Here is a 27,169-nt window from a genome sequence, read left to right as displayed (position 1 = left end):
AATAGATCCATTTGGGAATTAAAGAGAATTTCATGGCTGAGGAGTGATTTGAATGTGATTACTGTCAGTTTTTTGTGGTGGTCCAAACAAGAAAGATACCCAGGCATATCTATATTTGACACCAACTTGTTTAGCTTCACCTGCCTTCTGTTGAATTTAGGCAATCAACTATTTTTCTGGTGCTTGAGTACCAAAAAACAAGAAAATATTCTGAAAGTGCTTCATTCCAAAAGGAGATTATCTCTTTCTAGAAGTCTGTGGGGAAAAATGATACATTGTCACATGACTGTGGTATAAGTGCTTTGTTATTATTCCAAGCACTGTTTCCTGAGCTTATTATCCTAAGAAGAAAGGCTAGAACCATTGAAAACAATCTTGTCTGAGGCCCAACTCCATCAGTCAGTCAATCTTATCAAAAGCCCCTAAGAGAACAATTAAAAATTAACTTCACCCAACACCTAGCTCCTGGGGCAAATCATCATCATCATCATTCTGTCCACTGAAAGATGAAGGCCTTTTCTGCATATTTCCAACCAGTATGGTTTTAAGCTTCCCTTTGCCAGCTGAGCCCGCAATACTTGCTGATGTCATTGATCCATCTTGTTTTAGGTCTGTTTTGTGGACGCTTTTTATCAAGTCATTGTCAGTTCTGAGGCTGATGGATGTACTCGTTATCATTAGTTTCATCTTCTTTATATTTAATTTTAATCCCATTTCTTCTACTGTGCTCTTTCACTATTTACACTGGGACTTGCAAGTCCTTTGCACTTGGGCTTACAGGGTAGTGTCCTTAGCATAATGCAAGTTATTGACATTTCTTTCTCCAGTTTTAAAACCATGCTCATCTACTGCGAATTCCCTTAATATATACTCAGCATAAAGGTTAAACAAATAAGAGAGCGTATGCAACCTTGTCAAATCCCTTTATAAACGTGGAGCCAGTTTATTTCGCCATGTTTTGTCTATACCTTCGAGATGCCTCTCTCTTACCCTGTGTTCATTAATTTCCACTCCCAACTTCCTGCACCTGCCTATCTCCCTTCTATCACTGACCTGCGACCCACTGCCACTGCTACCCTTGCTGCTCCCCACTGGCACCAGCTGACCTTAACTGTCTTCTTCACTGTTGCTGAGATGCACCCAGACAATGGTGCCGATAGTCCTTCGAGAGGCTGCCACAAAACTACGAGACCTTGGGCGTGCCTTGTTAGCAGTGGAAGGAAGAAGGCTGAGGGTAGTGTGGGGTGCCAGGATGGCAGAATGCAGGGCAGTCCAAAGGGCAGGGATGGGGGAGAGATAGGGAAAAGTTGAAACATTGTAAAATTGAACTTTACAAGGGCATTTTTCATCTCTTCCTCTGGATCCGGCATTCTGAAATAGCATTGTCCATTAAAGATCTGATTTTGCAGCTTCGTTCCTCTAACTCATTCTCCTTCATAGAAAGATCAGGCCCATTTATTTGCCCTATCAAAGTTCCAGGTATTGAGATGAGAATGGATCCATTCAACAGGCATCAAAGGATGTTAACTTTCTTAGTTTAACAAAGCTGAAAAGAGAAGGTGAGGGCTGGTAAAAACTTCCTAGATTTTTAAAAATTAATCATTGAGACAAAATATTGAATATACAACCTTAGCAGTTTATGGCTAATGTAAAGTTGCTGAGAAATGCAACAAGGTAGTTTCCCTTCACACTTTGTCCTTACTGTTGACAGGAATTCAGTGTGGAAGTGGAGAAGTCCTTTTTCTATACTCTGTACCATTCCCTTCACCACTACAAATACCATACCTTTCTGCGTTGCAAAGATGAGGTAAGAAAAGCCCTATTTGGGTTTGCAAGTTGTTTGTTAGATTTATATCCTGTCTTTTCATTCAGGAGCTCAAGGCAAGCATGCATAGTTCCTCTCATTTTTTTTCCACGACTCTGGGACATAGGTTTTGCTAAGGAAGAGTGCATGGCCAAAAGTACGATTCGGTGATTTTTATCAATGCCAGTGGTGTTCAAGTGGTACTCTAGATGTTTTGTGATTGCACCCAGGATGCCTATTACTATTGGGAGTATTTTTGCTCTCTTTTGCCCCAGTTGTTCTACTTTTGTTTGAAGGTTTTCGTGTTTTATTATTTTCTCCAGTTTTTTTCTCTCTTCTATTCTGCTGTCTCCAGAACTACAATATCCACTATCTAGACTATTTTGTCTTTCTTATCAATGGGTGTTAAGTCTGGGCTATTAGTAGCTGGTGCTTATCTGTGCGGATTTCTGATGTCCCAGAACACTTTTAGTATCTTCATTTTATTATTAAAGAAATTTGACATTTTAACCCAATTGTTGCAACCTTCTCAAGGGCTTAGGGTAGGTCTGGGGCACGTGTTGTTTAATTTGTTAAAGTTATCATGACACAAACTAAACTGTTCCAAGTAAAGCCGCCCTTTGCAATTGTTTGATGTTGATTTTATTAAGGCTAATGGTGGTCAGAGTCACCTAATTTTAACTGACTCTCAGTGGCTCACAACAATAAAATAAAATAGAAAAAAAGACTGAAAAAAATACAAAAATAAATTAAAAATAATCACAATATGGATGTTCTTAAATGAAGACCTCTTCCTCTACATCTCCATCAAAATCATTTCTTTTTTAAGAAAATCCATATTGTGGTTATTTATTTATTTCTTTTAGCTATTTTCGTACTTCATGACTCATTTTTTTTAACCTTTTCATTTCTCTTTTCTAGACAACGGCAATTGAGGGTCAAGACGAAGATTTGGGCCAGGAGGAGGTGGTGCAGCAGTGCATGCGCAACCAGCCATGGTTGGAGAAACTCTTTGACTCCTTCAGTGAGTTGCTGACTCAGGCGCAAAGCAAATGTGCGTGACACCGTCATCAGAGCTACGCCCCTGGAGGGGCCGCCTAACGCCTGTCCCTCTGCAGAGCCAGAGCAGGAAGTGGGGAGAGGAAAGTCGAGGGGTACCATTACAGGCAACGAGTTCAGACTCAGCTCTCACCACCACCACCACTCCCCCTTCTCCTTGGGGGTTTCTTTCTTCCTTAATCAGGACACAGGACAGGCCTCTGCTATGGTGGTGGAAGGTGGAGGTTTGCTATGGCAGACAGGACACGTTGAAGAGGGTTCTCATCAAATAATTGGATGGTTGGAACACCCTTTTCCCTTTTGCCCTGGCTGTACAGAGAAATATTATTTATATATATAAATGTATAAATATCTAATTGAACAGCCTTGCTCCCTGCTCAGGAGGGGATTGAGAATAGGGGAACTCTTAAGGAAAGTCATAGGAATGGTAGTGTGGTGTGATTTAGAGTCGAAAGGCTTCTTGGTTTCTCACCGTGGAGTGAGTTGACAGTAGTAAGATTGGTGAAAAGAGAAGGACCAGGTTCTCCTGGAGTTCTACCCTCCATCTCTTCCATCAAGAACTTTACTTCTCCTTAGGGAGAGTTGAGAATTGAGCGTGGGGAGGTGGTGCATTGGCCACCCTTTATACAGTGTCTAGCTTCTTTTATCCATAGTCTAATCAGGAAGTATGACCCCTATTCTCCAACAACTCTAATTCCATCTCTGCCAAATAACGGTTGTTTGGAGGGAAGGGAAGCCATCCATCCGTACACTAATAGCGATCACTTCTATTTTTGCTTCTAATAGGAATATTTATTGCCAAGCTCCTTGTTCCCAATTATAATTGGTAGCACCAATTTTCTCTCTTTCTGGAGAAACCTCCCTTTCCCTCCCTTTGTGTTTTCATGGGGCAATTGCTGCTGGAAGACTCACTTTTTTGCCATTGAATTGGGAATTCTAGCTCATTTGGGTATGTGGAACTTTCCCTACACTTTCTGAATAGAGAGCAGTATACGGGCAGGGGAGAGCCTTGCGACATCCACAGCAACCTGCCTAGACTGTAGCAAAACTTACGAAATTCCCCTCCTCTCCCCCAGATTTCACAATAAGCCCCCCTTGAATCATGGGAGGAATTGTACAAAGGACTTTAGATAAGTCCCTTCCCCAGTGGTAGATCTGCACTTCTTTGAGGGAGGGATAATTTTATTCCCCCATTTTCCCCATATTACAGTGTCTGAGAAGGCAGGATTCTCCTCCCTCCTCCCTGCACCTGTATATACTGTATAGGATAAAAAAAAAAGTCTATGTATCATATTGTATTTGACTAACTTGAACTTAATGATGCGCAGGAGTCTCTCTCTCTCTCTCTCTCTCTCTCTCTCTCTCTCTCTCTCTCTCTCTCTCTCTCTCTCTCTCCTTCTCCCTCTCCCTCTCCCTCTCTCTCTCTTCACCTGTAGCTGTGATGTTCTTGGTTTCGACTGAAACTTTCATTAGGAGGTTGTTAATTTTTTTATCATTGTTGTTACTAAGGGGGGGAAAGAAATTTTATGTCCCCCCACCCCAATCTGCCTCCAAAACAAAACTCCCTCTCCAACCCTAAACTGAAATGATAAAATAAACTCTAATGAGTCAGAGGATGAAGATCTTGTCTTAATTGCCCTTTCTTCAATTCCCAAGGGGGCTCTCCATCCCTCAACCAGCTATCCATTATCTTATGTGTGTCTGTTCCCCCCTCCCATGGCAAGTAATCTTTCCCATTACAGATCCTCCTTGACTTAACGACCACAGCTGAGCCCAGAATTTCTGTTGCTAAGCAAGGCAGTCATTAAGTGAGTTGTGCCCTATGTTGTGATCTTTTTTGCCACAATTGTTAAGTGAATCATTGCAGAGTTAAGTGAATCATGTGGTCGTTAAGTAAATCTGACTTCGCCCTTTGATTTGCTTGTTGGAAGCCAGCTGGAAAGGTTACAGATGGTGATCGCATGCCCCCCTGGGACAGTGCAATTGTCAAAAATGCATGCCATTTGCCAAGCACCTGAATTTTGATCACGTGACCATGGAGATCCTACAACAGTCATAAGTGTGAAAAACAGTAACGAGTCATTTTTTTCAGTGCCGTTGTAACTTTGAACGGCCAGTAAATGAATCATAAATCAAGGACTACCAGTACATCAAACACACACTTTGGCCAACCATTAGCATTCCTCACCCTAGATCTTCCTCTAACCTCCCAAAGCAATCCCTTACTTGAATGTAGATCTTCCTATGTCAGATTCCCGTCTTCTTGCTAAAGTCTACCTCATTCTTCCTCCATTGCTATTTCTCCCTCTTTCATACCTAGTCACTTGTTTGAGGTGGGCGGCTGTATAAATTGAATGAATGAATGAATTTGACTTCCCTTCCCCCATCAAATCACCCTTTATTCCCAGCCCATCTCTAAAGATGTGTTCCTCCTTCATCACTAAACATTCCTCCATTTGAATTGTCCTGTTCTTAGAAGAACTTTGATCTTTCCAAAACTTGTGGGTTTTTTTTTTTCTGCCAACCCAAATCAACAGGTGTTACGGGAATTGCTCCACTATTATTTTTTTTTCCAATTTGGGTATCAAGGGGGGAGATGTGAAAAGGTACTTCAAGGATAGTGGATAAATAAATTCCGCCTCAGAATTGGTGTTCTCATCATAAAGACCTACTTCAAACAAATCTCTCCCTGAATCAGCAAACACAGAAATGTATTAAGACTTGTTTGGTTGCTTAGGTCAGTGTCCCCAATGTATGTACTCAGTTACTCTTGGGTCTCATTTTGTCTCTTTCTCCCCTCCTTATTTATTGTGGATGAAAAGGCAAAGTTGGCAAGTGTGTATGTACAGTAAGTATGCATGGCTGAGGGGAGAGATGGAATCTGGTAAATGGGCCCTAAGCAAAGGTTTTAAAGGGGAGAGTGGCCTGGTTTGAGTATTTTGATTTTTTTAAAAATCATCTTTCCCTGATAAACTGAGTTATTGGTAGCTGTTGGCCTTAGAAGTGATGGATTGTGACAGGTAGCCGAGTGTGGAAACGGGATTAGCTAAACATGGGTTTGGGGAAATGAGAGAATAAAGTTGGGGGAATCTTTCATATTACAGGGTTAATTTTAGACGGACGTAGAGCCTTGGCACTTCTTGGGACAATACGCCTGCACCATCAATTCCATGCAAAACCTTGCTAAACCATCACACCCAGTTGGAGGGACAGAGTAGCCAAGCTAGAGCTCTCAGAATTGGACCGGTCCAGCTCGTGAGTTGATCAAGGACAAGTGCAACACACACACACACACACACATGTACAGCTCAGTTTCCTGTGACAAAAGAGACTTTCCTCCTCCGCCACCTACCCTTATATTTGGATCTTGAAAGGCCCCCTTTTTTACGACGTGTATTTCTGTGTATCTTGTTCGCGCCTCAAGGGTATTGTTCTGAGATATGGGATTTGTGTTCTGTATTATTGGATGTTCCTATATATTTTTATTGTTTATTATTAGTGTCTGAGACGTTTTTTTCTCTCAATATGTAAAACTCACATTGTATACTGTGTACACAACAAAATGACAAAAAAACACTTTTCTTTGCAAAAATCAATTGCCTGAAGCAGAGTTTTGTTCATTTGGTTGAGACTTGGGTGGCCATGGGAAAAAGGAGGGCAGTAGTGTTCTAAAATAATGATGGGGGAAACCTGCCTAAGTCTGTTTTTTTTTCCCATTGAAGCATGAAACTACTGGCTCTTAGTCTCAACATCTGGATGGTTTCATCCATAATCTGAAGTTTACATAATCCCTTGCTTAATGTTGTCCTTATGTGCAATCCTTAAAGGGTATTAGAAACATATACCTGATTCTACTCTTTATTTACTGGACTTTCCTGTCAGATGGAAGGTTATCCATACCATCATATCAAGAGCTGCACCTGCCATGCAGAATAGCAGTGCCATTTTAGTTACACAATCTAGAAAACCCCTATGTAGCTCAGAGACAATCTTTCCAATAGTGTTAACAAAACATCATAAACTTTCTTTGGTCATCTTCTATGTATTTTCTATTGGTGCTATTCTGTGTATTTTCTGAGGGTCAATTTCAAAGGCACCTCTCATTGGTCAGAATCTGTTAGAAAATTCTATTGCCAGTGGTAGCTTCATGGATACTTTGTATAAATCTAGTTCTCGATTTATAACTGGTTGTATAATGACCATTGAAGTTACAAGAGTTCTTCCCCAAAAAGTACTTCTGCCCTTTTCTCAAAATTGTGATGGCCACAACTCTGCCCCTCAGTATGGTCACTTGAACATATTTTATCTATTTGGCAACCAGTTCACCTTTACAGCCTTTTGTAGCATCCTGCAGTCACATGACCACAATTTATGATATTTTTGGTTGGTTTCCGGCATTTCCAATTTCACATAAAAATCACCGGGTGGGGGGGGGAGATTCACTTAAAAATTGGGGTATGACTGCAGCAAAAAATCATTGAAAAATTCGGTCCAGTTAAATGATACCTTAACGACTGCTACAATTTACTGTTTTTTTCTCAATATGTAAAACTCACATTGTATACACAAATTAAATCAAAATGACCTTATGTAACTTCGACACAGCTCCACTACTAAGATGCCAATTGATCATTGCTCAAGAAAATCAAGATTTGTAAAGATTGTGCAGAAGTTAGAAACTTGTTCCGGATTGCAGAAAGCATTTTTTTTAATCTGGGAGAAATTACCGCTTTATGATTTTATCTCCCGGGCTATCATAAATCACTAAACGCTAATACTGAACTTCTGGACTGATTAGTAAAGAACACATTTAATTCTCCATGTTAATTCATACTGGGTCATTACAAATACTTTTTAATATACTATAAACTTCACATTTCCAAAATTTTCCCCCACCCAAGCTTTCTGTATATAAAAGTGCATACTGTGTTTCATTTCATGCAGACATGTTAAATGTCTTACAGGCAATTCAATTATAAAATATATAGCATTCTCCATATAATTAAACATACACATACATGTAGTATAACAGAAGTATGCATTTTTTTTAAAGTACCCCGCCCCATTTTTTTAAGATGGGGAAACTTGTTCTACCGAAGTGTTTGTCAAAGTATCATATAAAAGCTGATGGATATGAGAAATGGCAACCCTTTATTGGCCATAAGCCTCATCTGGGAACACAAAGGGAACAGGCCATAAGCCTCCCTCACAAAGGGAACAGGCCCAGAAATTTCTCAAGGTCCCCAATCCCACACCTCTTCTTCAGAAAGATTCCTACTTGTTGGACAAGTTAGTGCTTTGTAGAGTTAACACTACAAGATTGACCAAGTTCATATAGCATGTACTTTTTTCACACAATAAGCTGTGATCAAGCAAATAAAACTATTGTGGCTTAGTATATCAGCTTCCTTAGCCTAGTGTGTTGCGCTTTTGTATGTGCTTATGTACCACCACAGTAAAATTACACACTGATAATGAGAATGTTTCCCGTTTATTAAAATTATGGTTAAATCATACATTCACAAGCTATGGCCATTTTATCATTTAATAAGTTTTTATTTCATTGTTGTGTCATGCCTAAGTGCACACATATGTATGCATGCTCCTTTTGGCCTTAGAATAACACTTTGTACCAGAAGTTCCCAAACTTTCTTGGTCCAGTGCCATTCCAGAATCATTGCCTTAATAGAAACAGCACATTTACAAGGATACTATGGGATATTTTAAATTACACTGAGGGAGTCCGTTAAATGTCACTGCTTCCTTTAGAAATTTAAAATATCCATAGTGCCTTGTGAGTTCGTTTTGGCACTATAGCACATTTTTGTAACTGTAGCCTTTTAAATTAATAAAGAGGCTCTAGTCTATGAGGGCATATCAGTTTAATTAAGTAATTAAGGGGGAAACCCCAGGCTTTACTATATAATCTTTGCTCAAGAGACTCTTTGGTGTTTATAGCTGGAATGCCATGCTCTGCAACATGGTAGAAGAATATTTTCTATATCTCGAATATTGTCCAAAGCCTAACATTTTTCCCATATCTCTTTACTGGTAGAATAAGGGTGACTGGGAGCTAGCAAGTGACCCAGCAAGCTTCTATAACCATGACCAAAGAGATCCAGATTGAACATGTTAACCACTATCCCACCCAAATACCATCTGAGAATTGTAATCTTAACATATCTGAGGTCTGTGGAAGGTGATGGATGAAGGAAGAATTAGACAATTGAAATGATAAGACGGAAGTGTTGGAACGGCATGCAAGAGAACAAGGAGTCCATTGGCAAAACCCATCCAATTAAACATGCAGCTGCAATATTGATACTTCAATAATGATGGTATAACTTCAATATGATAGTTATCTCTAAAGATGTTGGGAACCCCTACTAAGAAGAAAAATTACTAACACAAGGAGTTGCTATTTAAAAAAGAAAGTTCTTGACATCACTTTCCCTTACAAGCACATTACTGAAGTGGGGAAGAAAGGATGAATTTAACAAAAGCTGGCCCTGTCTTTAACAGAGTAATTTTTGAACTGAGCAATTTACAAAACAGAAACTTGATTCTAGCATATATTTAAGGTTTTGAATCTTCACCATCTTAAAACTTAAGCTAGGGTAGTAGAATGTTGAGAACCTGCTATAGTAAATGGTTCTGCAGGAAGCATCACCATTTATTGGCTTGATGGCAGTAGTCAGTTCTCGTTTAGGCTGCAGTTAATGACTGCTCACAAATTTGACAGTAATAATCAGTAGTAAAAAATCATTTTCTGACCCACGTGCACACACATGATCAAATTTATGCACTGACAATGATGCACACTGGAGAGTAATGCTGGCAGTGCTGTACAAGAGAACTTTTTTTTTCTGAATGAGATAGAATGGGTGATCTTTGCAGCATTTCTCTATGTCCTGTGGTTCACTTAGTTATCATTTTGCTCAGCGACCATTTTTCTGCAACAAGCTGGTTACTAAACAATGCTGTATTTTGCAATTGGCCATACCTATCACAGTAACTGCTTTGTGACCATGTGACTCTCACAATATGGCAACCATATTGTGAGAGCCATCGCAATCTTCTGATAAAAAATCAAAGAGTTGGCTAGCTTCCCCCTTTCCCTCAGATTTTGCAAAACTCCTTCTTGTAAAGCATTGTTTTTCAAACTTGGCAACTCGAAGACTTCAGCTGCTGGCTGGGGACTTCTTCTGGGAATAGACATGCACACATTCTGAAAATTGAAGTCTACACACCTTAAAGTTGTTAAGTTTGAAAAACGCTGCTATAAAGTGTGCTGCTTTTTTAGTCCAGCTTCAGGAACAAAAAAAGTCAATACTGGCAACTTGCAAGACAATTGTGTCTGCAGCTGCTTCCCTTGCAGTTTGGCCAAAGTGTGGCTTAAGTCTGTAAGCTATGGTTTTAAAAAAAGGAACAGAAAAATTATAGTACCTTTTAAAATGCATTTGTACCATGTCTTTCAATATGTAGATATCAGTGTATGTGCAAAAGCTTGCCCTTAGCTGCAGTGAAATAAATGATCCTTTGCAGTTGATTCCTATTCTTTAATTCATTTTATCAGTGGGCTGCCACTGAAATTTACAACCCTGTACCCCTTTTATCTAACCGAATAGATTTTCTGCCCCTTGGCAAAAAGGGGCACCTTTAAAGCGATTTCCATGAAAGAACAAAGGAGGGCAAAATAGCATACAAAACTGAATGCATAACCCATAGATTCAGGATATGTTGGAAGAGAAGAACATGTCTATTCCCTGCTTTGTTCTCAGTTTACAGACTCCTATGCAACAAGAGAAAAATGGTAATACATTTGTGCAAGTCAAAAATACACAGTGCCAGCCCTAATTGTAGTAGGAGAGATGGAACGAGGAAAATCCTGCTCTATCTTCTTGGTTGGAAGGAATCTGAGCCTCTCCTCTTCCAGGCTGTGTGGCTTGATGTAGGATGGCAGTTTACAGAATGGAACAAGGGCAGCTTTTGCGATCCTTCTTTTTGGGGTGAAAGGCTGGGGCAGGGGGAGATTCCAACTCATGAAACCTCCTGCCATAAAAAAAAAAAAAAGAAAATTGGAGTGAGCAAAGGAAGCAAAGCGTTAAATAGTGCATGCTGCATCATATTACTTTGTGGAAAAGTTCTTACATAAGATAAGCACCACTTGAAAAAAAAAAGTATATCCCTGGAGGGGGGCAATTGCTGTATACTACCCAGGAGGTTGTATAGTCGGAAACAGTATACTAATGCTTTGGGCATCTAACAGATGATGACTGTTCCTTTGGACTATACTGTGAGGTTCCAGGAAAGTGCTGGCTGGAGTACAACCAAAATCACTTTCATCCACTCACTACTCTGGATGGCCCTTTTTTGCAGACCACACAAAAAATTCAAATCTTCAGCTTGTGATTCCAGAAATGGTAGCCAGTACTCCTCAATGATTCTTGCTGAATGATACAGTTCTAAATACAGGTAGTCCTTGATTTATGACTGTAATTCAGCCCTTAATTACGGTCATTAGTTATGCTGGTCATCAAACAGGTCATCGCATGACCAACTCAATTTTATGACCTTTTTTACATTAATTGTTAAGCAAATCACCATGGTTGTTAAATAAATTAACTGAATAGCCATGGTTGCTGAGTGAATTCATAGTCCACTGTGAGCATTTTTTGCTGGGAACTGAAAGTAAATGATGGTTGTTGACAAAAAAATTGAACTTACAGTCACATGACCATGGGACACTGCAAATGGCCATAAATGCATGCCAATTGCCAAACTCTTAAAATGCAATCACATGACTCCAGGTGAAGGGGGCTTCAAAGCTGAGTATAAGTACCTTTTCATTTTGGTCTGCTGTGACACTGAACAACTACTAAGTGACCAGTCATAAATCAAGGACTAGCTGTAGAAAGCACATGCTAACAGATTTCATAGCAGAAAACTCAATTGTCCACCCTCATCAATGCAATTCTTAGTGTTTTGACCTTTAAACTCCATATTCCTCCTTCTTCGGAATGTTTACTGAGTAGCCATATGCGCTTCCCAGGCCCAAATTGGGATTTTGGCAGCTGAAATGTAGCCACAGTCTGAAATATCAGGCAGAAAGCTGCATCACAAAAGTAAGTTGATGGATCACTATCTGAATCTATAAAAATATATAGAATAGCTAATATTGGAAAATGTACGTGCATCAGGTCAATTAACAGCGAGAGTAATTTCATGTGGTCTTCAATCTGACATTTTAAAAGCCCTTATAAGCAAACATCAAGCAAACAAACAGGTTTCTGTTCCAATCAATCTCTACAGGAAGAATCAGAGAAAAGAATATTAGAAAGAGAGATAAAGAGAAATATTCTTTTTGTCCATTAACCCCAGTCTAAGGAATCCCATTTCCCAAAGAGTGTATGCTTCATCTCAGCTCCCCCAGCTTTGAGGAGAAGATTGAAAACCCATCTATTTCACCAGTTTCTAACTAATAAACTGGTTTTATCTTACCAGTATCATTTGTAATTTTGATTTGATTTTAGTTGTGCTGATTTTTTTTAATTACTGTCAACTACTTTGAAAATAGTGTGAGCAGAAAGACAAATTTTAAACTATTCAGAAAGAAAGGAAGAAAGAAAGAAAGAAAGAAAGAAAGAAAGAAAGAAAGAAAGAAAGAAAGAAAGAAAGAAAGAAAGAAAGAAAGAAAGAAAGAAGCAAATATTTAATTAGAAAAAGCCTTTCTGGGGGATGCTGTCCTAGAAGAGATTTTTCCCCCAGTCTGGGGGAGTTTCAGTTCTTTCACAGCATTGGCTTCAACCACAACTGCCTTCCTCTTACCTGATGGCACGGACCAACTCATAAAAAGACTCATCCACATTGAATCGGACCTTTGCCGAGGCTTCCATGTAGGGGATTTGGTTCTCCCGAGCAAAGTAAAGGGCCTCCTCTTCAGTTACCTGCCAATAAGGGTATATAAGATCTTAATACAGAAATACATTAAATACAGCAGCTTAAGGAAGAAAAAATAATTACTATTTAACTATAACATGAATATAGTATAGTATTCACAGTCAGAATAGGTGTAACCATCACCAATTGCATAGTTCTAATCCAGGGGTGTCAAATTCAATTTCATTGAAGGCCCCATCAGGGCTGTTGTTGATCTTGGGAGGAACGGGCAGATGTGGCCAACTGGGTGGGTGTGGCCAATGTGGTAGGCGTGGCCAACTTGACGCCATTCCCCAAACTGCTGACATGTTTCCTCTTCACATTAAGTAGACCAGGCCGAAGCCATGCTGGCCTGATCTTTCCTCTTCACATTGGGTAGACCAGGACAGCGCCGGAGGCTGATCACATTGCAGGCCAGATCTGGCCTGCAGGCCTTGAATTTGACACCCCTGTTAGTTCTTTATTTGTTGAGCTAACACAAAATGTAAAGATGAAAAACAAAAGAAGAAAGGGGTATTGGGAGGGATAGAGGAATCTATCATGCCTTTTTATCCCCCTATTTTTGCAAATGCTTCTTTAATCAAGATGATTTTTCTCATTCTCTTGAAATTTTGGGCCTTAACTGAGGAAATTCTGTCTATCCAAAGTCGATAAATATATGACTTGAGAGATGGAAGATTTGATAATGGCAGGAGGCTCCATGATTAGGATGTCAACAAGCTGACTACGTAGGTTCTCTTAGGCAATTTTGGAGCTGTCAGTATAAGCTCCATTCGTCAATTTTTTGCAGGCTTCAGAATCTGGGAGGCTAGTGGACACTATATAGAGTGATATGTTTTTGGGACAAGAGGCATTGACAACATTTCATACTTCTGCTCCTTGGGTTCAGAATCATGAGATGAATTGTGAGAAGGTCCACTACTGCTCTCTTGAAGACCAAAGAGTGTATGTTTGAAACAATATTCACTAAAGTCCAGATCTTCAAGGCTGAGTCAATATTTTGCCAACTTCTGAATCACAGCAATGGTACATTTTCCGTTCCTTGGTTCTGTGTAGGACTTTGTTTCCTTCTTCATCAGCTACTTTAATCTAGTTCCTTCCTTTCTCCTGATATAGGCTTTGATGGTCCTGCTAAATTACACTATCCCATTTGCAACTCAGGGGTTATCCTCAGGGTACCTGTGCCTGGCTCCAGTTTCTGCGTCAGCTGTGACCCTTCCTAGATCAGGACTCCCTTCTTAGTCAATCTCTATTCAACTCTCAACTGAACTACTGCAAAATGCTCTACAATGGAGCTACCCTTGGAATCCATTTGGAAGTTCAAGCTTTTTCAAGTGTGGCAGCAAGAGACATCTTTGTGGGCCCTAGAATGTCCCATATTAAGTCCTGCTGGAAGAAGTCCATCCCACTCGTGCAAACAGACAGGGCCTATTGTGAACACCAACTATTGGGATTAAGAAGAAGAACCTTCTCTTCTGTTGTGCTTTCCCTTTGGAACATCTACCCCACAAGGAGAGAGAGCTGCCTCTAACTCCGTATCATTCCATAAGAGCCTGAAGACCTGGGCCTGCTAATTGGCCTGGGTCCCCAATGTGGGAGGTGGCTATTAGATTGATAGCAAGTCCCACTTCCTCCCTTGCTGCCTGCTTCCCCACATGCCAACTTCTATTCTCACATCACTATCTTGTTGTTTTCTTCTTTATTCTATTGTTCCATTACTTTACACCTGTTATGTTTAAACTTCTTTTCATTTCTGTTTTATTGTTTTATGTTGTAAGCTACCTTGAGTAACTTCCCCATGGCAAGACGGGCAGCAAATAAATTTAACAAATAATATTAGGAAGATATGTTGCCTTTTAGAAAAGGTTGGAATCTGAGCTAGTCATATTGTTTGTCATAACAAGAAACACGGGACAGCCTTGAATTTCTTCCCACTAGGCTACTCAAGGGTATGACCCTCACTCCTTCAGCCTGGTGTATCTGATGAGTTTGACCAAATGAGAGATCCATAATGTCTCTCTCCATAACTTTAAATAAAGCTGTGAGGAACTGTCACTTGAGGGAACTCCTCAACTTTTTCTTTCTTTTTTTAGCATATTTATTTTCTTTTGTCAACAAAAATAAAACAGAAAATAGAAAATTGAACATCCAATACTAAGAACGAAAAGGAAAAAAAAACTTGTGTACAAATTTTTTTTTTTAAAAAATAAAAAAATCCCAAATGTCAAATAGATCTAACATTAAACATAACAAATCTACCCTGAATAGATGCTGAAAAATAAAAGAAACCTAGCACGTTCTCCTCCCCTTACAAAACAGCTCTACAAAGAGTTATAAACTTTCCCATGTATATTTTAAATGCTATATTAAATAAATAAATATCTTAGATGTGGAAATCTATCAGTCTAATAATCAAATCAACCCAACATCTAATAATGATATATATGTAAAAGAAAAGAAAAAAACATTGAACAGGTTAGCCCAAACTTTACACTAATCTGGGACTCCTCACTTTTTCTAGGAGTGCCAGGATTTTGGAGATTGGACTGTTGAATTCCTGGCAGGGAAGAGACGCATCTATTGGTAGAGTCAGGGGCAAAATCATGCACAGGGTATTAATATTATCCATTCAACCCAAACAATCCTCTGGCCTGCAGATTAATGAGAATCATAAGACTTGGGTGCCTGCTGTGAACAACTGATAGAACTAATGCCTGAATGGTCTCCTGCAGTGGTGGGATTCAATTTTTTTTACTACCGGTTCTGTGGGCTTGGCTTGGTGGGCGTGGCAGGGGAAGGATACTGCAAAGTCCCATTCCCTCCCCTCCCCAATAACCTGCTTTCCAGCTCTGTTCTCCTGTGCAGGGCAACAAAAGGAGACCCAGCCAATCAGCTGGGACTCAGGAGGCAGAGAATAGATGGGGGCGGGGCCAGTCAGAGGTGGTATTTGTTGGTTCTCCGAACTACTCAAAATTTCAACTATTGGTTCTCCAGAACTGGTTAGAACCTGCTGAATATCACCTCTGGTCTCCTGTCTCTCCTTTGGAAAGAGAATAAGTCTGGTGCCAATATACTTTGGCAGTGCAAGAAGGATGTTCTTCTTTCCATTGATTAGGAAGCCCAGATTCTGATCAAGGTCCTGCCAGCAGTCACTGCTTAGTCAAGGAGAATCAGATAAGAATATGAGTGTATTTGATGCAATATGCAATGGGCTAGGGCAGTCAAAACTATGAAAATGTATGACAGGGAGCCAGTTTGTAAGGCTTTGGCAGCGGCAGGAATCCACAATCGTGTGCAGTTCCTGCTGCCCTTGCCCCTGGAGTGCCCCCAATCCAGCCGGATTTGGGGGCTAATAGTTACCCCGTAGAGGTAACTGAAGACAGGGGAGATCCAGCAGGGGTCCGGGGGATCGCAACCCCCCCTCCTCAGCTGGCTTAACTCCCTTTTCCAAAAGCGGTAGAGTGGCAGTCAGCAATGGCCGCCACAAAGAAGCTTTCATCCAGACAAGAATGTGCAGGGGGAAGCTGAGAAAGTGAAAGTTTTTGGCTGAACCAGGATAACAAGTAACATTTAAATATCCTGGAATTTTAATTTCATTAAAGATACATTGTTCCCAACGAAGATCGAAAAAAGCGGCAGAGGAAAGTTAAAAGGGAAAGTTTGTTTTTTCTTACTCTCTTTCCTTACAGTGATAGTAGATGGAAATCAGAAAAATCCGTTTTGGCACCAGCAGGTAATTAAATTTGAAAATTAAAGCCAAGGGGACATTAAAGATTTCTGAACATTGGAATTAAAAAAAAAATTTTTTTTGCTATAAGTGGGAAGGGAGAGGAAAAGAATTAATATTAAGATTTTGCTGGAGGAGGCTGCTTGGAACTTATAAGATCAGAGTTAAATTGTAACAAGACTTCTAAAAGATATACTTTGGAACTTTGCAATTGAACTGTACCCCAGGAAGAGAAAGTATAAAAAGAAGAAAGTGCTAAATGAAACAGTTTCTGTCTATTTGGATTGCTTGGGACCTTTGGAAATTATTATTTGAAAGACTAAAAACATTTGGGTTGTTTAAAAATTTTTCACAATGGCATTACTTGTTGATGAACTGAAAATGGAATTTAAAAAGCTAAAAGAAGAGGAACAAGAAGGGAAGGGCTCTTCTGGATCTGTTTCTCATTTCTTAGAAATGGCGATTTCTACCTATCAGAAATTACAAGAACAAGAAGGTTGGGATGAAGAAGAAGAAGCCGTCTTTAATGAACAAACAACTTTAGCTGGGGAAGAAAAGGGAAAGAGAGGAAAGAGAATGGAGAATTTAAGACTTAAAAAAACAACCAAAAAAGGGAAAAATAAGATGAAAAATCAATACAATGTCAGAAAGCAAGAGAAAAGAGGAATACAGAAGAGGATGGAGATTAAGAGGGTGGAGATCAAGAGACGGGGGGGGGGGGGAAAAAGGCTAGATTGGAGAAGAAAGGAAGAGAAAAAGGGAAGAGAAGTTACAAAGGTTTGAAACAAGATGTAAAGAAACAGGATTTATTTAGAGATAATGGGTAAAAATATAATTAAAAGAGAGATTCTGCAAAAGTACATAAGACTATTGTTGTATTTGTATTTGAAATAATGTTAGAAAACTGGAACATTATATGATTATAAAATGGGATAAAATATTAAAAGGAATGTGTAAAATGCTTAAGATTTAATGATAGAGTTTAATTTGCCATGGATTATTGCTTTAATTATATTATAAACTTATTATTTTCCTATTTTAAAATATAGTATGTAGCTTTAGAATGTACTAAGCAGAATCAGAATGAAAATTATATATTATTTTAAGTGTTAAATTTAGGGGAAATATAAAGGCGTCATACTTCAATCAGTGATTACAGGAGAAATTTTGTGTTAATGAGAAAAGATAATAGATAATTGAAATAGAACAGACAAAAGATACAGGTATAATGATCTAAATTGAGATGAAATAAATAAAATAGAATTAAGAGAGTGAAAAGAGGGGAGAAGCTATATAGAAAATGTAGAATGGTGAATAAGATATGAAATGTTATATAAAGTGAGCATGAATTTGATTTATGTCTGTACAAAAAGATGTAACCCAGGACTAAGCCGCTTTCCAAAAAGAAGTTTTATGTTTTCATGTTTTGTGTTTTGTTTGTGTATGTTTGTTTATTGAAAATTAATAAAAAAAAATATTAAAAAAAGAAAAAAGAAAATGTATGACAGGCTCAGTGGCTTCAATTGATACCAGGTGCCATGGTATTTGCATCTCAGGAACTTCTTTATCGGGAGGATAAATTGAAATGTGTAGGTAAATTTATTATATGTCCATGATCAACTGCATAATTAAGCCTGTGTTAGAGTATATTCATTAACTGGCAGAGACATGGTTAACAAAATAAGCATGGCAAAAGACCAGCCAATGGGAGCTGACAGCCTAGGTGTGGTTTGGCTCTGTGTGATTTGCTGAGAATTGAAAGGGAAACTAACTTGTTTGCTGAAACTTGAGTTCTGCTCTGAGCTGCTGTTTGTGCTTTTACTTATGTTATGTTGAAAGAATTTACAAATGGTATTGTAAACTTTACTCATGTTAATATGTTTATAAAGAAGTTAATGATTCTTCTAAATCAGTCTGTGTTTCTTGGAAGTGAATTTATGCTGCAAACTCTAACAGCCTGCAACTATCTAAGGCAGGAGTGTCAAACTCAATTTTATTGAGGGCCACATCAGGGTTGTGGTGGACCTGGGAGGGCTGGGCGGGGTGTGCCTGTGGCTGTGGTGGGAGTGGCCAGTTTAATGTCACTCATGTCGGGGAACACCTGTGGTGGCCTGAACGGAGTTGTAGAAGAGGGAAACTAACCTACCTTCCTTCCTTCCTTCCTTCCTTCCTTCCTTCCTTCCTTCGCCCTTTTCTTCATTTTCCTTCCCTCTTCCCTCTCCTTTCTTTCTTCTTCCTTCCCCTCTTTCCTTCTTTTTTCTTCCTTGCTCTCTTCCCCTCTTTCCTTCTTTTTCTTTGTCTTTCCTCATTCCCCTTCTCCTTTTCTGTCCCTTCTTGGATGCTCAAATGCAAAAGGGGAAACATTTTTTGATGCCTCCTTGCCTTCTGACAAAATGCCACTTTTGCTAGTAATTTGTGGCCACTTATAAGACTGAAAACAAACCAGGCAGTTTATCCCCTGCTTGCATTTAGTGGGGGCGTCCACAGACAACAGCACAGCAAAACTGTCAAAATGGTGACTACGCTAGTTGATCAGAGCATCTCTGCTTTTTATGTACAAACAGCTTTAGCGTTTAGGAAGAGAGCTAAGTTAGTTGCTTTTCCATTAATACAGGCTCTTCTATTAAAAGGACTCTCCTCCTTCATAGTCTAATTCAGAGATCCCCAACCTTTTTGGCACCAGGGACTGGTTTCATGGAAGACAATTTTTCTATGGACCTGTGTGTGTGAGAGAGAGAGAGAGAGAGAAAGAGAGAGAGAGAGAGAGAGACTGCGACTGAAACAAGTGTACAGTTTTGAAAGAGGCACAGACAGAAGTGGTAAATTAAATAGTGGGTGAGCCATGCACAGAGTAAAATAAGTGTGGGATTGTTACTTAAGGCCTGCCACCAGATGATTTTGCTCCAGTCCAGAGAAAAATCAAAATAAATACACCGGGAAGATTTCACTAGAAAGGACTTTCTTTTGCTCCAGGGGAAAATCAGAATAAAGACATGGAAAAGTCTATAAAAGGAAGAGGCTTTTTTGTTCTGCTCCGGAAGAAAATTAGAAGACATAGAGAAATCTGCAGTGGAAGAGGCTCTTTGTTTCTGCTTCAGAAGAAACCCCAAATCAAAGACCTGGCAAAGCAGAAAGAGGGTGAATGACCACCACCTGCACTTTTAATGGTTCAGCACAGTGTTTCCTTCCAGATTAGACCTGTGAGCTTCTGATTCTAAGAAAGTGGGAAGGAAGATAGGGAAGAAGATTCAATTCTAAGCCTTCCAGCAAAACAAATAGAAGCCCAGCAATCTTGGAAAAGGTGCAGATGAGAGGAATTCCCTTGGAGACTCAGTGCTTATTTAAGAGAGGAAATAGCAACAGCAATAGCACTTAAGACTTATATACCGCTTTATAGTGCTTTACAGCCCTCTCTAAGTGGTTTACAGAGTCAGCATATTTCCCCCAACAAACTGGGTCCTCATTTTATCCATCTTGGAAGGATGGAAGGCTGAGTCAACCTTGAGCCTGATGAGATTCGATCTGCCAAATTTCTAGGCAGCCAGCAGTCAGCAGAAGTAGCCTGCAGTACTGCACTCTAACCACTGCGCCACTTTGGCTCATATCACCATAGAAAAGTAGCTTTTTCCCTCCCTCCTCCCCCATTCCAAGCTGGGTTGGAGCAGGCTTGGTTTGGCTTGCAAACTTGGAGAGCTGCACAAAGAAAGGAACTTGAGCCTTGTTGGGGTGCCAGGAGAGGGAGAGGAAGAAAATGAGGGAAAAGAGGAGGAAGAAGAGACAGCAGGAGGAAGTGCTGAGAAAACAATTTAAAAAACCAAGAGAGAACAAACCAACTCGGCATAGCATAATGCTTCTTTGCAAACAAACCTGAAGCATGCAGTTGCCTCAGCTTGCAAAGGTTTGGAGCAAGCAGTGAAAGGCCTAAGCACACACACTCATATACACACATCAAACCAAACCACCAAAAAACAGGCAGGATGTTGCCAAAACACATGAGGCATTCTCAACCATGAAAACAAAAGTAAACAACTCTAGTTGAAATGCAACAGAGCCCACAGTCTGGGAAAATGTGCAGAGAGAGGGATTCCCTTGGAGGCACAGCGATTAAGGTGCATCCAAGAAAAAGATGTATAAACACACACACACACATACCTTCGGAGGGTTCCCCTCCAATGAAAGTTGGGGAAAGCTCCCCCACTCCAGTTTCAAGTTGGGTTGCTGCATGCTTGTCTTGCAAACTTGGAAAGGTGCGCGAAGAGAACGTCAGCCCAGTTGGGGTGCCAGGAGAGGGACAGGAGGAAAGTGGGGAAGAAGAGGAGGAAGAAGAGTTAGCAGGAGGAAGAGAAAGCAGGAGGAAAAGGAAGCAGGAACAGGAAGAGGAGGCAGAAGCAAACATAGCAGGAGGAGCAGGAGGAAGGACATGCAACTCAGGTGTTGCAAGCCAGTTGCAAGCACAGCTGCTAGAATACCTTTGCACTGGGCAAGAGGGCTTCACATGTACTGACCTTACTGCTTGAGGGCATGAACAAAGCCTCCAGCTTGTACCTACGTCCAGCCTGCCAGAGCTTGATGTGTCACGGGAGGAATGAGACCCCATGGTCCCTGCCTGTGTGCAAGTAGGATATTTGCATGCAAATGGGGAGCTACCTTTGAGGGCAATCCCACTGCTGCACTTCAGCTTTCTTCAGCTTGGATAGAGTGAGCACCCAAGATGCTGGTGGCGGTGGCGGCAGGAAGCCATCTCAGCAGCTATAATCCCCAGCCAGCTAGCCCCGCCTGACATCCTCTCTGCCTGGCCGGCTGACTGGCACAAACCTTCATTGGTCTTCTCCTCCTACTCTCTGCTCAAGCGGTGGCGGGTTCCATGGGACAACAAGTCTCATTCTTCCCCTGGCATGGCAAGCTCTGGTGGGCTAAACGTGGGTGTGAGGGCTTCACTCAGTTGAAGGCTTTGTTCCTGCCCTTAAACAGGAAATACGCGAGTGAGAGCCCCCCCCCCAAGCCACGGAGGCATTGGTTCCTGTGGCTGAGCCTTAGATCCAGCTCCCCATACAGCTGCCCTGGAGCCAGTGAGAGACCGTACTGCTGTATCGGCCCCGGCCCCTAGGCATGCACCTAGGAGGCAGTGAGTGCATGCGCGCTAGCATCCTGGGTGAAAGAGAAGCACTCGGAACTTAGCCTGCAAGGCAAGACGATCCGCAGGGATGGTAGGCCCGGTGCGCATTTACCTCCTGGGCACGAGCAAGAGTGGCACTGGATTTAACATTGGCCACGTTGCAGATTGGTGCCTGGTTGGCTTGGGCTGGGCCGCTGTGGGCCAGTCCTTTGCTATTTCCGAGGCAGCCTCATGGGCGGGATCTAACCTCCTCCGACCCGCGGGCCTTGACATCCCTGATCTAAGGTGTGTTTCTCTTCCCTAAAGTGCAAGATGGTGAGCCCTTCCTTATTACTAAGAATTATAATATGCCTTATGAATTTGGAAATTAATGGCCAGGTGGGATCAACTTGATTGCCTATACTGTATTGTCTATAAACTGATGGATTTACTAGATAGACGAAACACATTAGGCTCCGCTTAAAAATAAGGTCCTAATTGGAGATCAAAATTACAATACTCAGTGAATCCCTCTACTCACCTGTCGATAAAGGTCCAGATCAGTCTTATTGCCAACAAGGACCATAGGGAACTCATCACGGTCTTTCACTCGAAGTATCTGAGTGTGGAATTTGTGGATTTCATTGAAACTATGGCAAATAAATGGGAGTAAAACAAAGAAGGATTTCCCTTAATGTGCTTTTCCTATATATACTAATGAAGAATTCCCTCCTGTTGCTTCTAAAAGAAGAAGAAAAAATCACTACACCAATATTAAGACCACTACAAGTTTTTCTTACATTTCAGGAAACTTTTGGGGGAACATTCTAACATAAAAAGTCTGTTTGAGTTTCCTGGCCATTTTGAAATTCATATATTTCTCGTGTAGTGATTTAGCAACAATGGCTTTCTAAACCTTTTGGTTCTTTTTAACTATGTAAAAAGGCATGAATATATTGAACTCACACAATATCCTAAAGCAAAGAGACCACATGCTTAGCATAATGCACTGGCCAGGCACTTTAAAGCTTATTGGGTCTAGCACTATTTTTTTTTTTTTTTTGGTAATTGCTTTAATAGCAGCTTCAGGAAGTATAAACACGACTAATTGTAATTTAAACTATCAAAGGTATTTTTTCTCCAAATAACCCCAGCGTTGCCAATTTTTAAAGCGCCTAATACAGGAAGGAAAAGCCAGGAAACACTTTTGAAACGTTTACATCTCAGCCTGCCTTTCTTTGGCCCATTAGACTGAACAATCTGCATGCCGTAAACTACAGAAGATCTTTTTGCACTTTTGATAAAAACACTGAGGAAAGATTGGGGGGGAGAAAAACATGACCTCGAATATCTCCAAAGTCTCACCGAACCAATGGCGGCACACAGCCCTAATGAAGAAAAGATTTTTATTCCGTATAAATGTTTCAGCTGCGATCTCACCTGCCCCGGTCATTGACAGCATAAACAAGGAGGAAACCTTCTCCTGTTCGCATGTATTGTTCACGCATAGCCCCAAACTCTTCCTGACCAGCCGTGTCCAGAACTGATCAGTAAAAATTGAGAAGGAAAGAAAACAGATTAGATCCCAATCAATCTGAGTATGAAACATGTAGAAAAAGAGATGAGAGCGTTTAGTGTGGTGGTATGGAACTATGTGCCCTCCAGTTGCCCTGAACTACAACTCCACAAGACTCAGACAAGGCAGCCAAGAGAGTAAATACATTAAAATGTACACAGAACACCAGGTTGCCTGTTCCCATTCCAGATGTTATGGCATGCTTCAGTAAAAAGCTTTCTGACACAACCACTTGCTTTGATAGCATTTCATGAGCCTCCACTTCACAGAAATGTACCAACATTCCTCTAATATTTTTGGAATGTTGGTACATAAAAGTGGACCACGGTGCATTAAAAGAATAACTCTCTGACTTTCCTTACAGCTGCTGACACCTGTAGGGAAAATATTTTGTTGGGCTGGGAGGTACTCAAGTCAAGTTTCAGCAACAGATTCAACTAAAGTTCTAGTAGCTAAAAAGTGCTATATTCCCCCCATTGTCAACATTCAGTTTTTGTTGTAGGGTTTAAACAGGGAAAGCTTTCTTTTAAAAAAGAAAATACAAGGAGGCTACACCCACTATCTTCCACACCCTATCCTCATCACCAATTCAGGTGCAGACCCTCCATGCCACAGCTTTCACATTTATTTTATGGTCTTCTACAAACAATAAGTCCTCCCAATAATATATTCACATAATCTTACATTTAATTGGATGGCAAGTTCAAGAATGATTTGTTGTAAATTTGTAGCAGTAAGAATTCTGCAAACAGGCCTGATTTTAATAAGGCTCAGTTTCACAACATCTGGTTCCTGATACCCATTTGTTTACTTAGGTCTTCTCCAAATTGATATCCCTCAAATGTCTTGGACAAATAACCAATCAATTGCTGGCTGGTAATAGCAGAAATTACAGTCCAACTTTGGGTTACACTGATTTGTGTACTGACCGCTGTAAGTTACAACAGCACTGAAAAAGGTGATTTCTGACCGTTTTTCACACTTACGATGTTGCATAATCCACATGGTTATGTGATCAAAATTCAGACACTTGAAAACTGGTTCATGTTTATGACAGTTGCAGTGTCCCAGGATCATGTAATCTCACCTTTTGTGACCTTCTGGCAAGCAAAATCAATGGGGAGGTTAGATTCACTTAATCCTTTTACTAATTTCACTTAACATTTGTGGAAAGAAAGGTTATAAAATGGGGCAAAATTCAATTAACAAATGCTCACTTGGCAATGTAAATTTTGGGGTTATTATGGTCGTATCTTGAGAACTACTTACAGATACATTCATTTGCACAGAGCATGCAAAAGATCTCTCTAGAATAAGATTCCACTGATACTTACTGTCCAGGCGGGTTGAGATACCATCAATATTGCAGATTTTTGTGTACGAGTCCTCAATTGTGGGGTCATAGTCAGAAACAAAGTAAGACTGCAACAAAGCAGAGAAAGACAGATTTTTCAAGGGCTTTATGGATGACAGAAATAACCAGAAATCCATTTTAAAATTTTGCTCATGAAAAAATTAATATCCCTGGCATAAGCTTTTACTCAACCCTCTGCTGTCAGCTCCCTGCATACTGCTGAGGAATTCCATCTAAAAGTCGCTACTTTTGAAAAGCTCTGTTTTAGATGGAGGGCCAATTTGGTGTAATGGTTAGTGTGCTGGCCTGGAAATCAGGAGCCCCTGAGTTCTAGGCCTCCCTTAAACATGAAAGCCAGCTAGGTGACTTTGGGATAGTTGCTCTCATCCAGCCCGACCCACCTCACAGGGTTGTTGTTGTGGGGAAAAATAGGAGGCAGGATAAAACTATCACCATAACGATGGTAATATCAGACGGCTATCACTGCTTATCATGTGACAGACAAATACTATACCCTCTTTGTGTTCAAAAGGTGATTTTCTTTTCTTAGAGGCATTATGGAAGAAGTTTGCCCTTACCTCCTTCTAGGTCCTAGGATGTTCCATTTCTCAATTCAGTTTATACTCCCAGGGTTTCCTTGTAGTCTCTCACCCAAGTTTCACCAGATCTGATCCCAACTAGCTAGTCAAGTTCATCTAAGTTTTTATTAACTCTTAAATCATAGGTAGGGTAACTAAAAGGTCAGAAAACTATAATGAAAGGAAAATACTGCCTTGGACCATCTTATGTACCTCCAAATAAACTTCCCTTTTGCTTCCCTGTAATACTGAATGCAAGCAACAGAGAGTTGATTCAGACCCCTTTTACATTGCTGTAATTTCATCACTGTGATCTTTCCTTTGCCAAATGCAGCTGCCTGTTGAAGGTGAAAAGAATTAGCAAAATGGAGATGATCTACTGCAACATTCCCAACCTGGATGAGAAATTGCATCACTCTCACAATACACCTCAAAAGATTGGAATTGTAGCTGCAGGCATCTGAAAGGCACCAAGCTAGAGGCAGTCAATTTTTAAAAAGTATATGCTGGTGTCATGTTTTTCTGAGATATTTATTCCTAAATAGGCATAGTTGGTAGCCAACGTTGCTCAAATAAGACAATAAACTTATGCGCATTTAAGTTGGAAAAATTCCAATCATTTCAGCAGAACTTATACACACATTTACAGCAATGGACAAAGTCCTGGGTTAACTTTCATTTTTCCACTCAGCAGGAAAACATACGGCAAAGTTTGTTTAGCTATGAGCTGAGCCCATCCTTCCCAACCCTACCCTTCGGCGCTTTTTCCGAGTTACCTGGATGAACTGAATAGTTAGGGCGCTCTTGCCTACGCCACCTCCACCGACCACTACCAGCTTGTATTTCTCCAGTGGCGCCGCACCTTCGCTGAGATTCATCCTGCTTGGCAAAAGTTGTTCGCTTCCTTATAGGTGAGGGAATCGCACCAAAGCACTCAAAAGCCTCTCCGTTCAGTCGCAGCAGTCATCCTCCGAACCCCTCAAAATATGGCAGAGATAGATCCAGGGTGGGCCCTCTAAGGAGCGAAGCTCGACGATTGCTGGCAGTCCGCTTCCCTATTTGGCCAGCGGGAGCCGCTACGGGGAGGTCCCATGTCCGGAACAAGATCGTCCGGGCCAGTGCTCCTTCCCCGCCCTGAGGTGGACCAGTCGGGAGCGGGCTGGGGGGAGGGCTGAGCTCAGTGCGCACCCCGCGCGCTGCCCAAGATGCTGTGTTTCTGTGATGGGCGCGAAGCTCAGTGGAAGGTATGGAGGAGGCTACGTTGGAGAGGCCTGAGATGATGGAATCAGAATGGACGTAGTTTACACAGTGCAACACTTTCCTCTTGAAGTGGCATTCCGATTCCCAGCAAAACACGAGGCCTGCGTAAGAGCCTCTGAACGAGGGAGCTGCCCTTCTTAAACCAGACCCAGAGGCGCCCACGTGGCGTCTCTACGGCGGTTTTACACGACACATCCGGATAGAACCCTTGTTTCAGTCAGATTACCACAAATTGCTGCGTTCCCATGACAGATTGTGTTACAAATTAACCACGGTGTCTGCGTTCACACAAACACACAAAGGCAAAAAGAAAAAGGGAAAAAAGCAGCTAACCAAGTTGGGTTGAACGCAACTTCTGACTTTCTCGACTACAACACGTTCACTTTCGCTGGCGGAACTTCCCAAGTTCTTCACGGTGAAGTATTTGCGGCCACATATAGCCGCAGAAACAGAGTTCTGACATGCAAAAAAAAAAAAAAAAAAGAAACAGTGAGCCTTTTGGACCGAGGAAGAATTTTCGGGGTAAGATGGGAGGTGAATAAAACTTGGTCCTTTTTAAGTGAATGGAAGGTTCTGAGGCGTGGGACCAAAATCGTTAAGTCGAAACCGGTTTGCAGCCGGGAGTTTAAGAAGAGCGGAGGTTCGGACTCGCTCTGAAAGGTATTCAGAGTGAAAGGGTGAATAATCGGCGAAATATAGGACCCAGCGCTTGACTCGGCCAGGGTGGAGCGGAGTATGAGTTCACCACTACATTCCTTTCATGAATTATGGAGGAAG

General features: G+C 40.9%; 2 protein-coding genes across 3 annotated transcripts in view; one reads left to right on the top strand and one right to left on the bottom strand.

The window, feature by feature from the left end:
• Positions 1–4,474, top strand: part of PRR12 (proline rich 12) — a 33,005-nt gene extending 28,531 nt beyond the window's left edge. The window contains exons 13-14 of one of the 2 annotated variants that reach the window (XM_026710627.2): positions 1,712–1,807; positions 2,726–4,474. In XM_026710627.2, the coding sequence (XP_026566412.1) occupies positions 1,712–1,807; positions 2,726–2,866 (237 nt within the window). In that variant the 3' untranslated portion in view covers positions 2,867–4,474. The remainder of the gene's footprint in view (positions 1–1,711; positions 1,808–2,725) is intronic. The other variant, XM_087916668.1, reaches the window with a different exon arrangement.
• Positions 4,475–8,335: 3,861 nt separating this feature from the next.
• RRAS (RAS related) lies at positions 8,336–26,200 on the bottom strand. Its single transcript, XM_026710728.2, has 6 exons — positions 25,909–26,200; positions 24,535–24,622; positions 23,065–23,167; positions 22,166–22,274; positions 12,692–12,810; positions 8,336–10,915 (listed from the first exon to the last, which is right to left on the bottom strand). The coding sequence occupies exons 1-6, from the start codon at positions 26,008–26,010 to the stop codon at positions 10,828–10,830; spliced, it is 609 nt and encodes a 202-aa protein (XP_026566513.1). The 5' UTR covers positions 26,011–26,200; the 3' UTR covers positions 8,336–10,827.
• Between the last annotated feature and the right edge of the window lie 969 nt (positions 26,201–27,169).

This window comes from Pseudonaja textilis, chromosome Z (assembly GCF_049901715.1).
Source record: "Pseudonaja textilis isolate UNSWEBS1 chromosome Z, rPseTex1.2, whole genome shotgun sequence".
NCBI lineage: Eukaryota > Metazoa > Chordata > Lepidosauria > Squamata > Elapidae > Pseudonaja > Pseudonaja textilis.
This window is presented reverse-complemented; position numbering and strand designations above follow the sequence as displayed.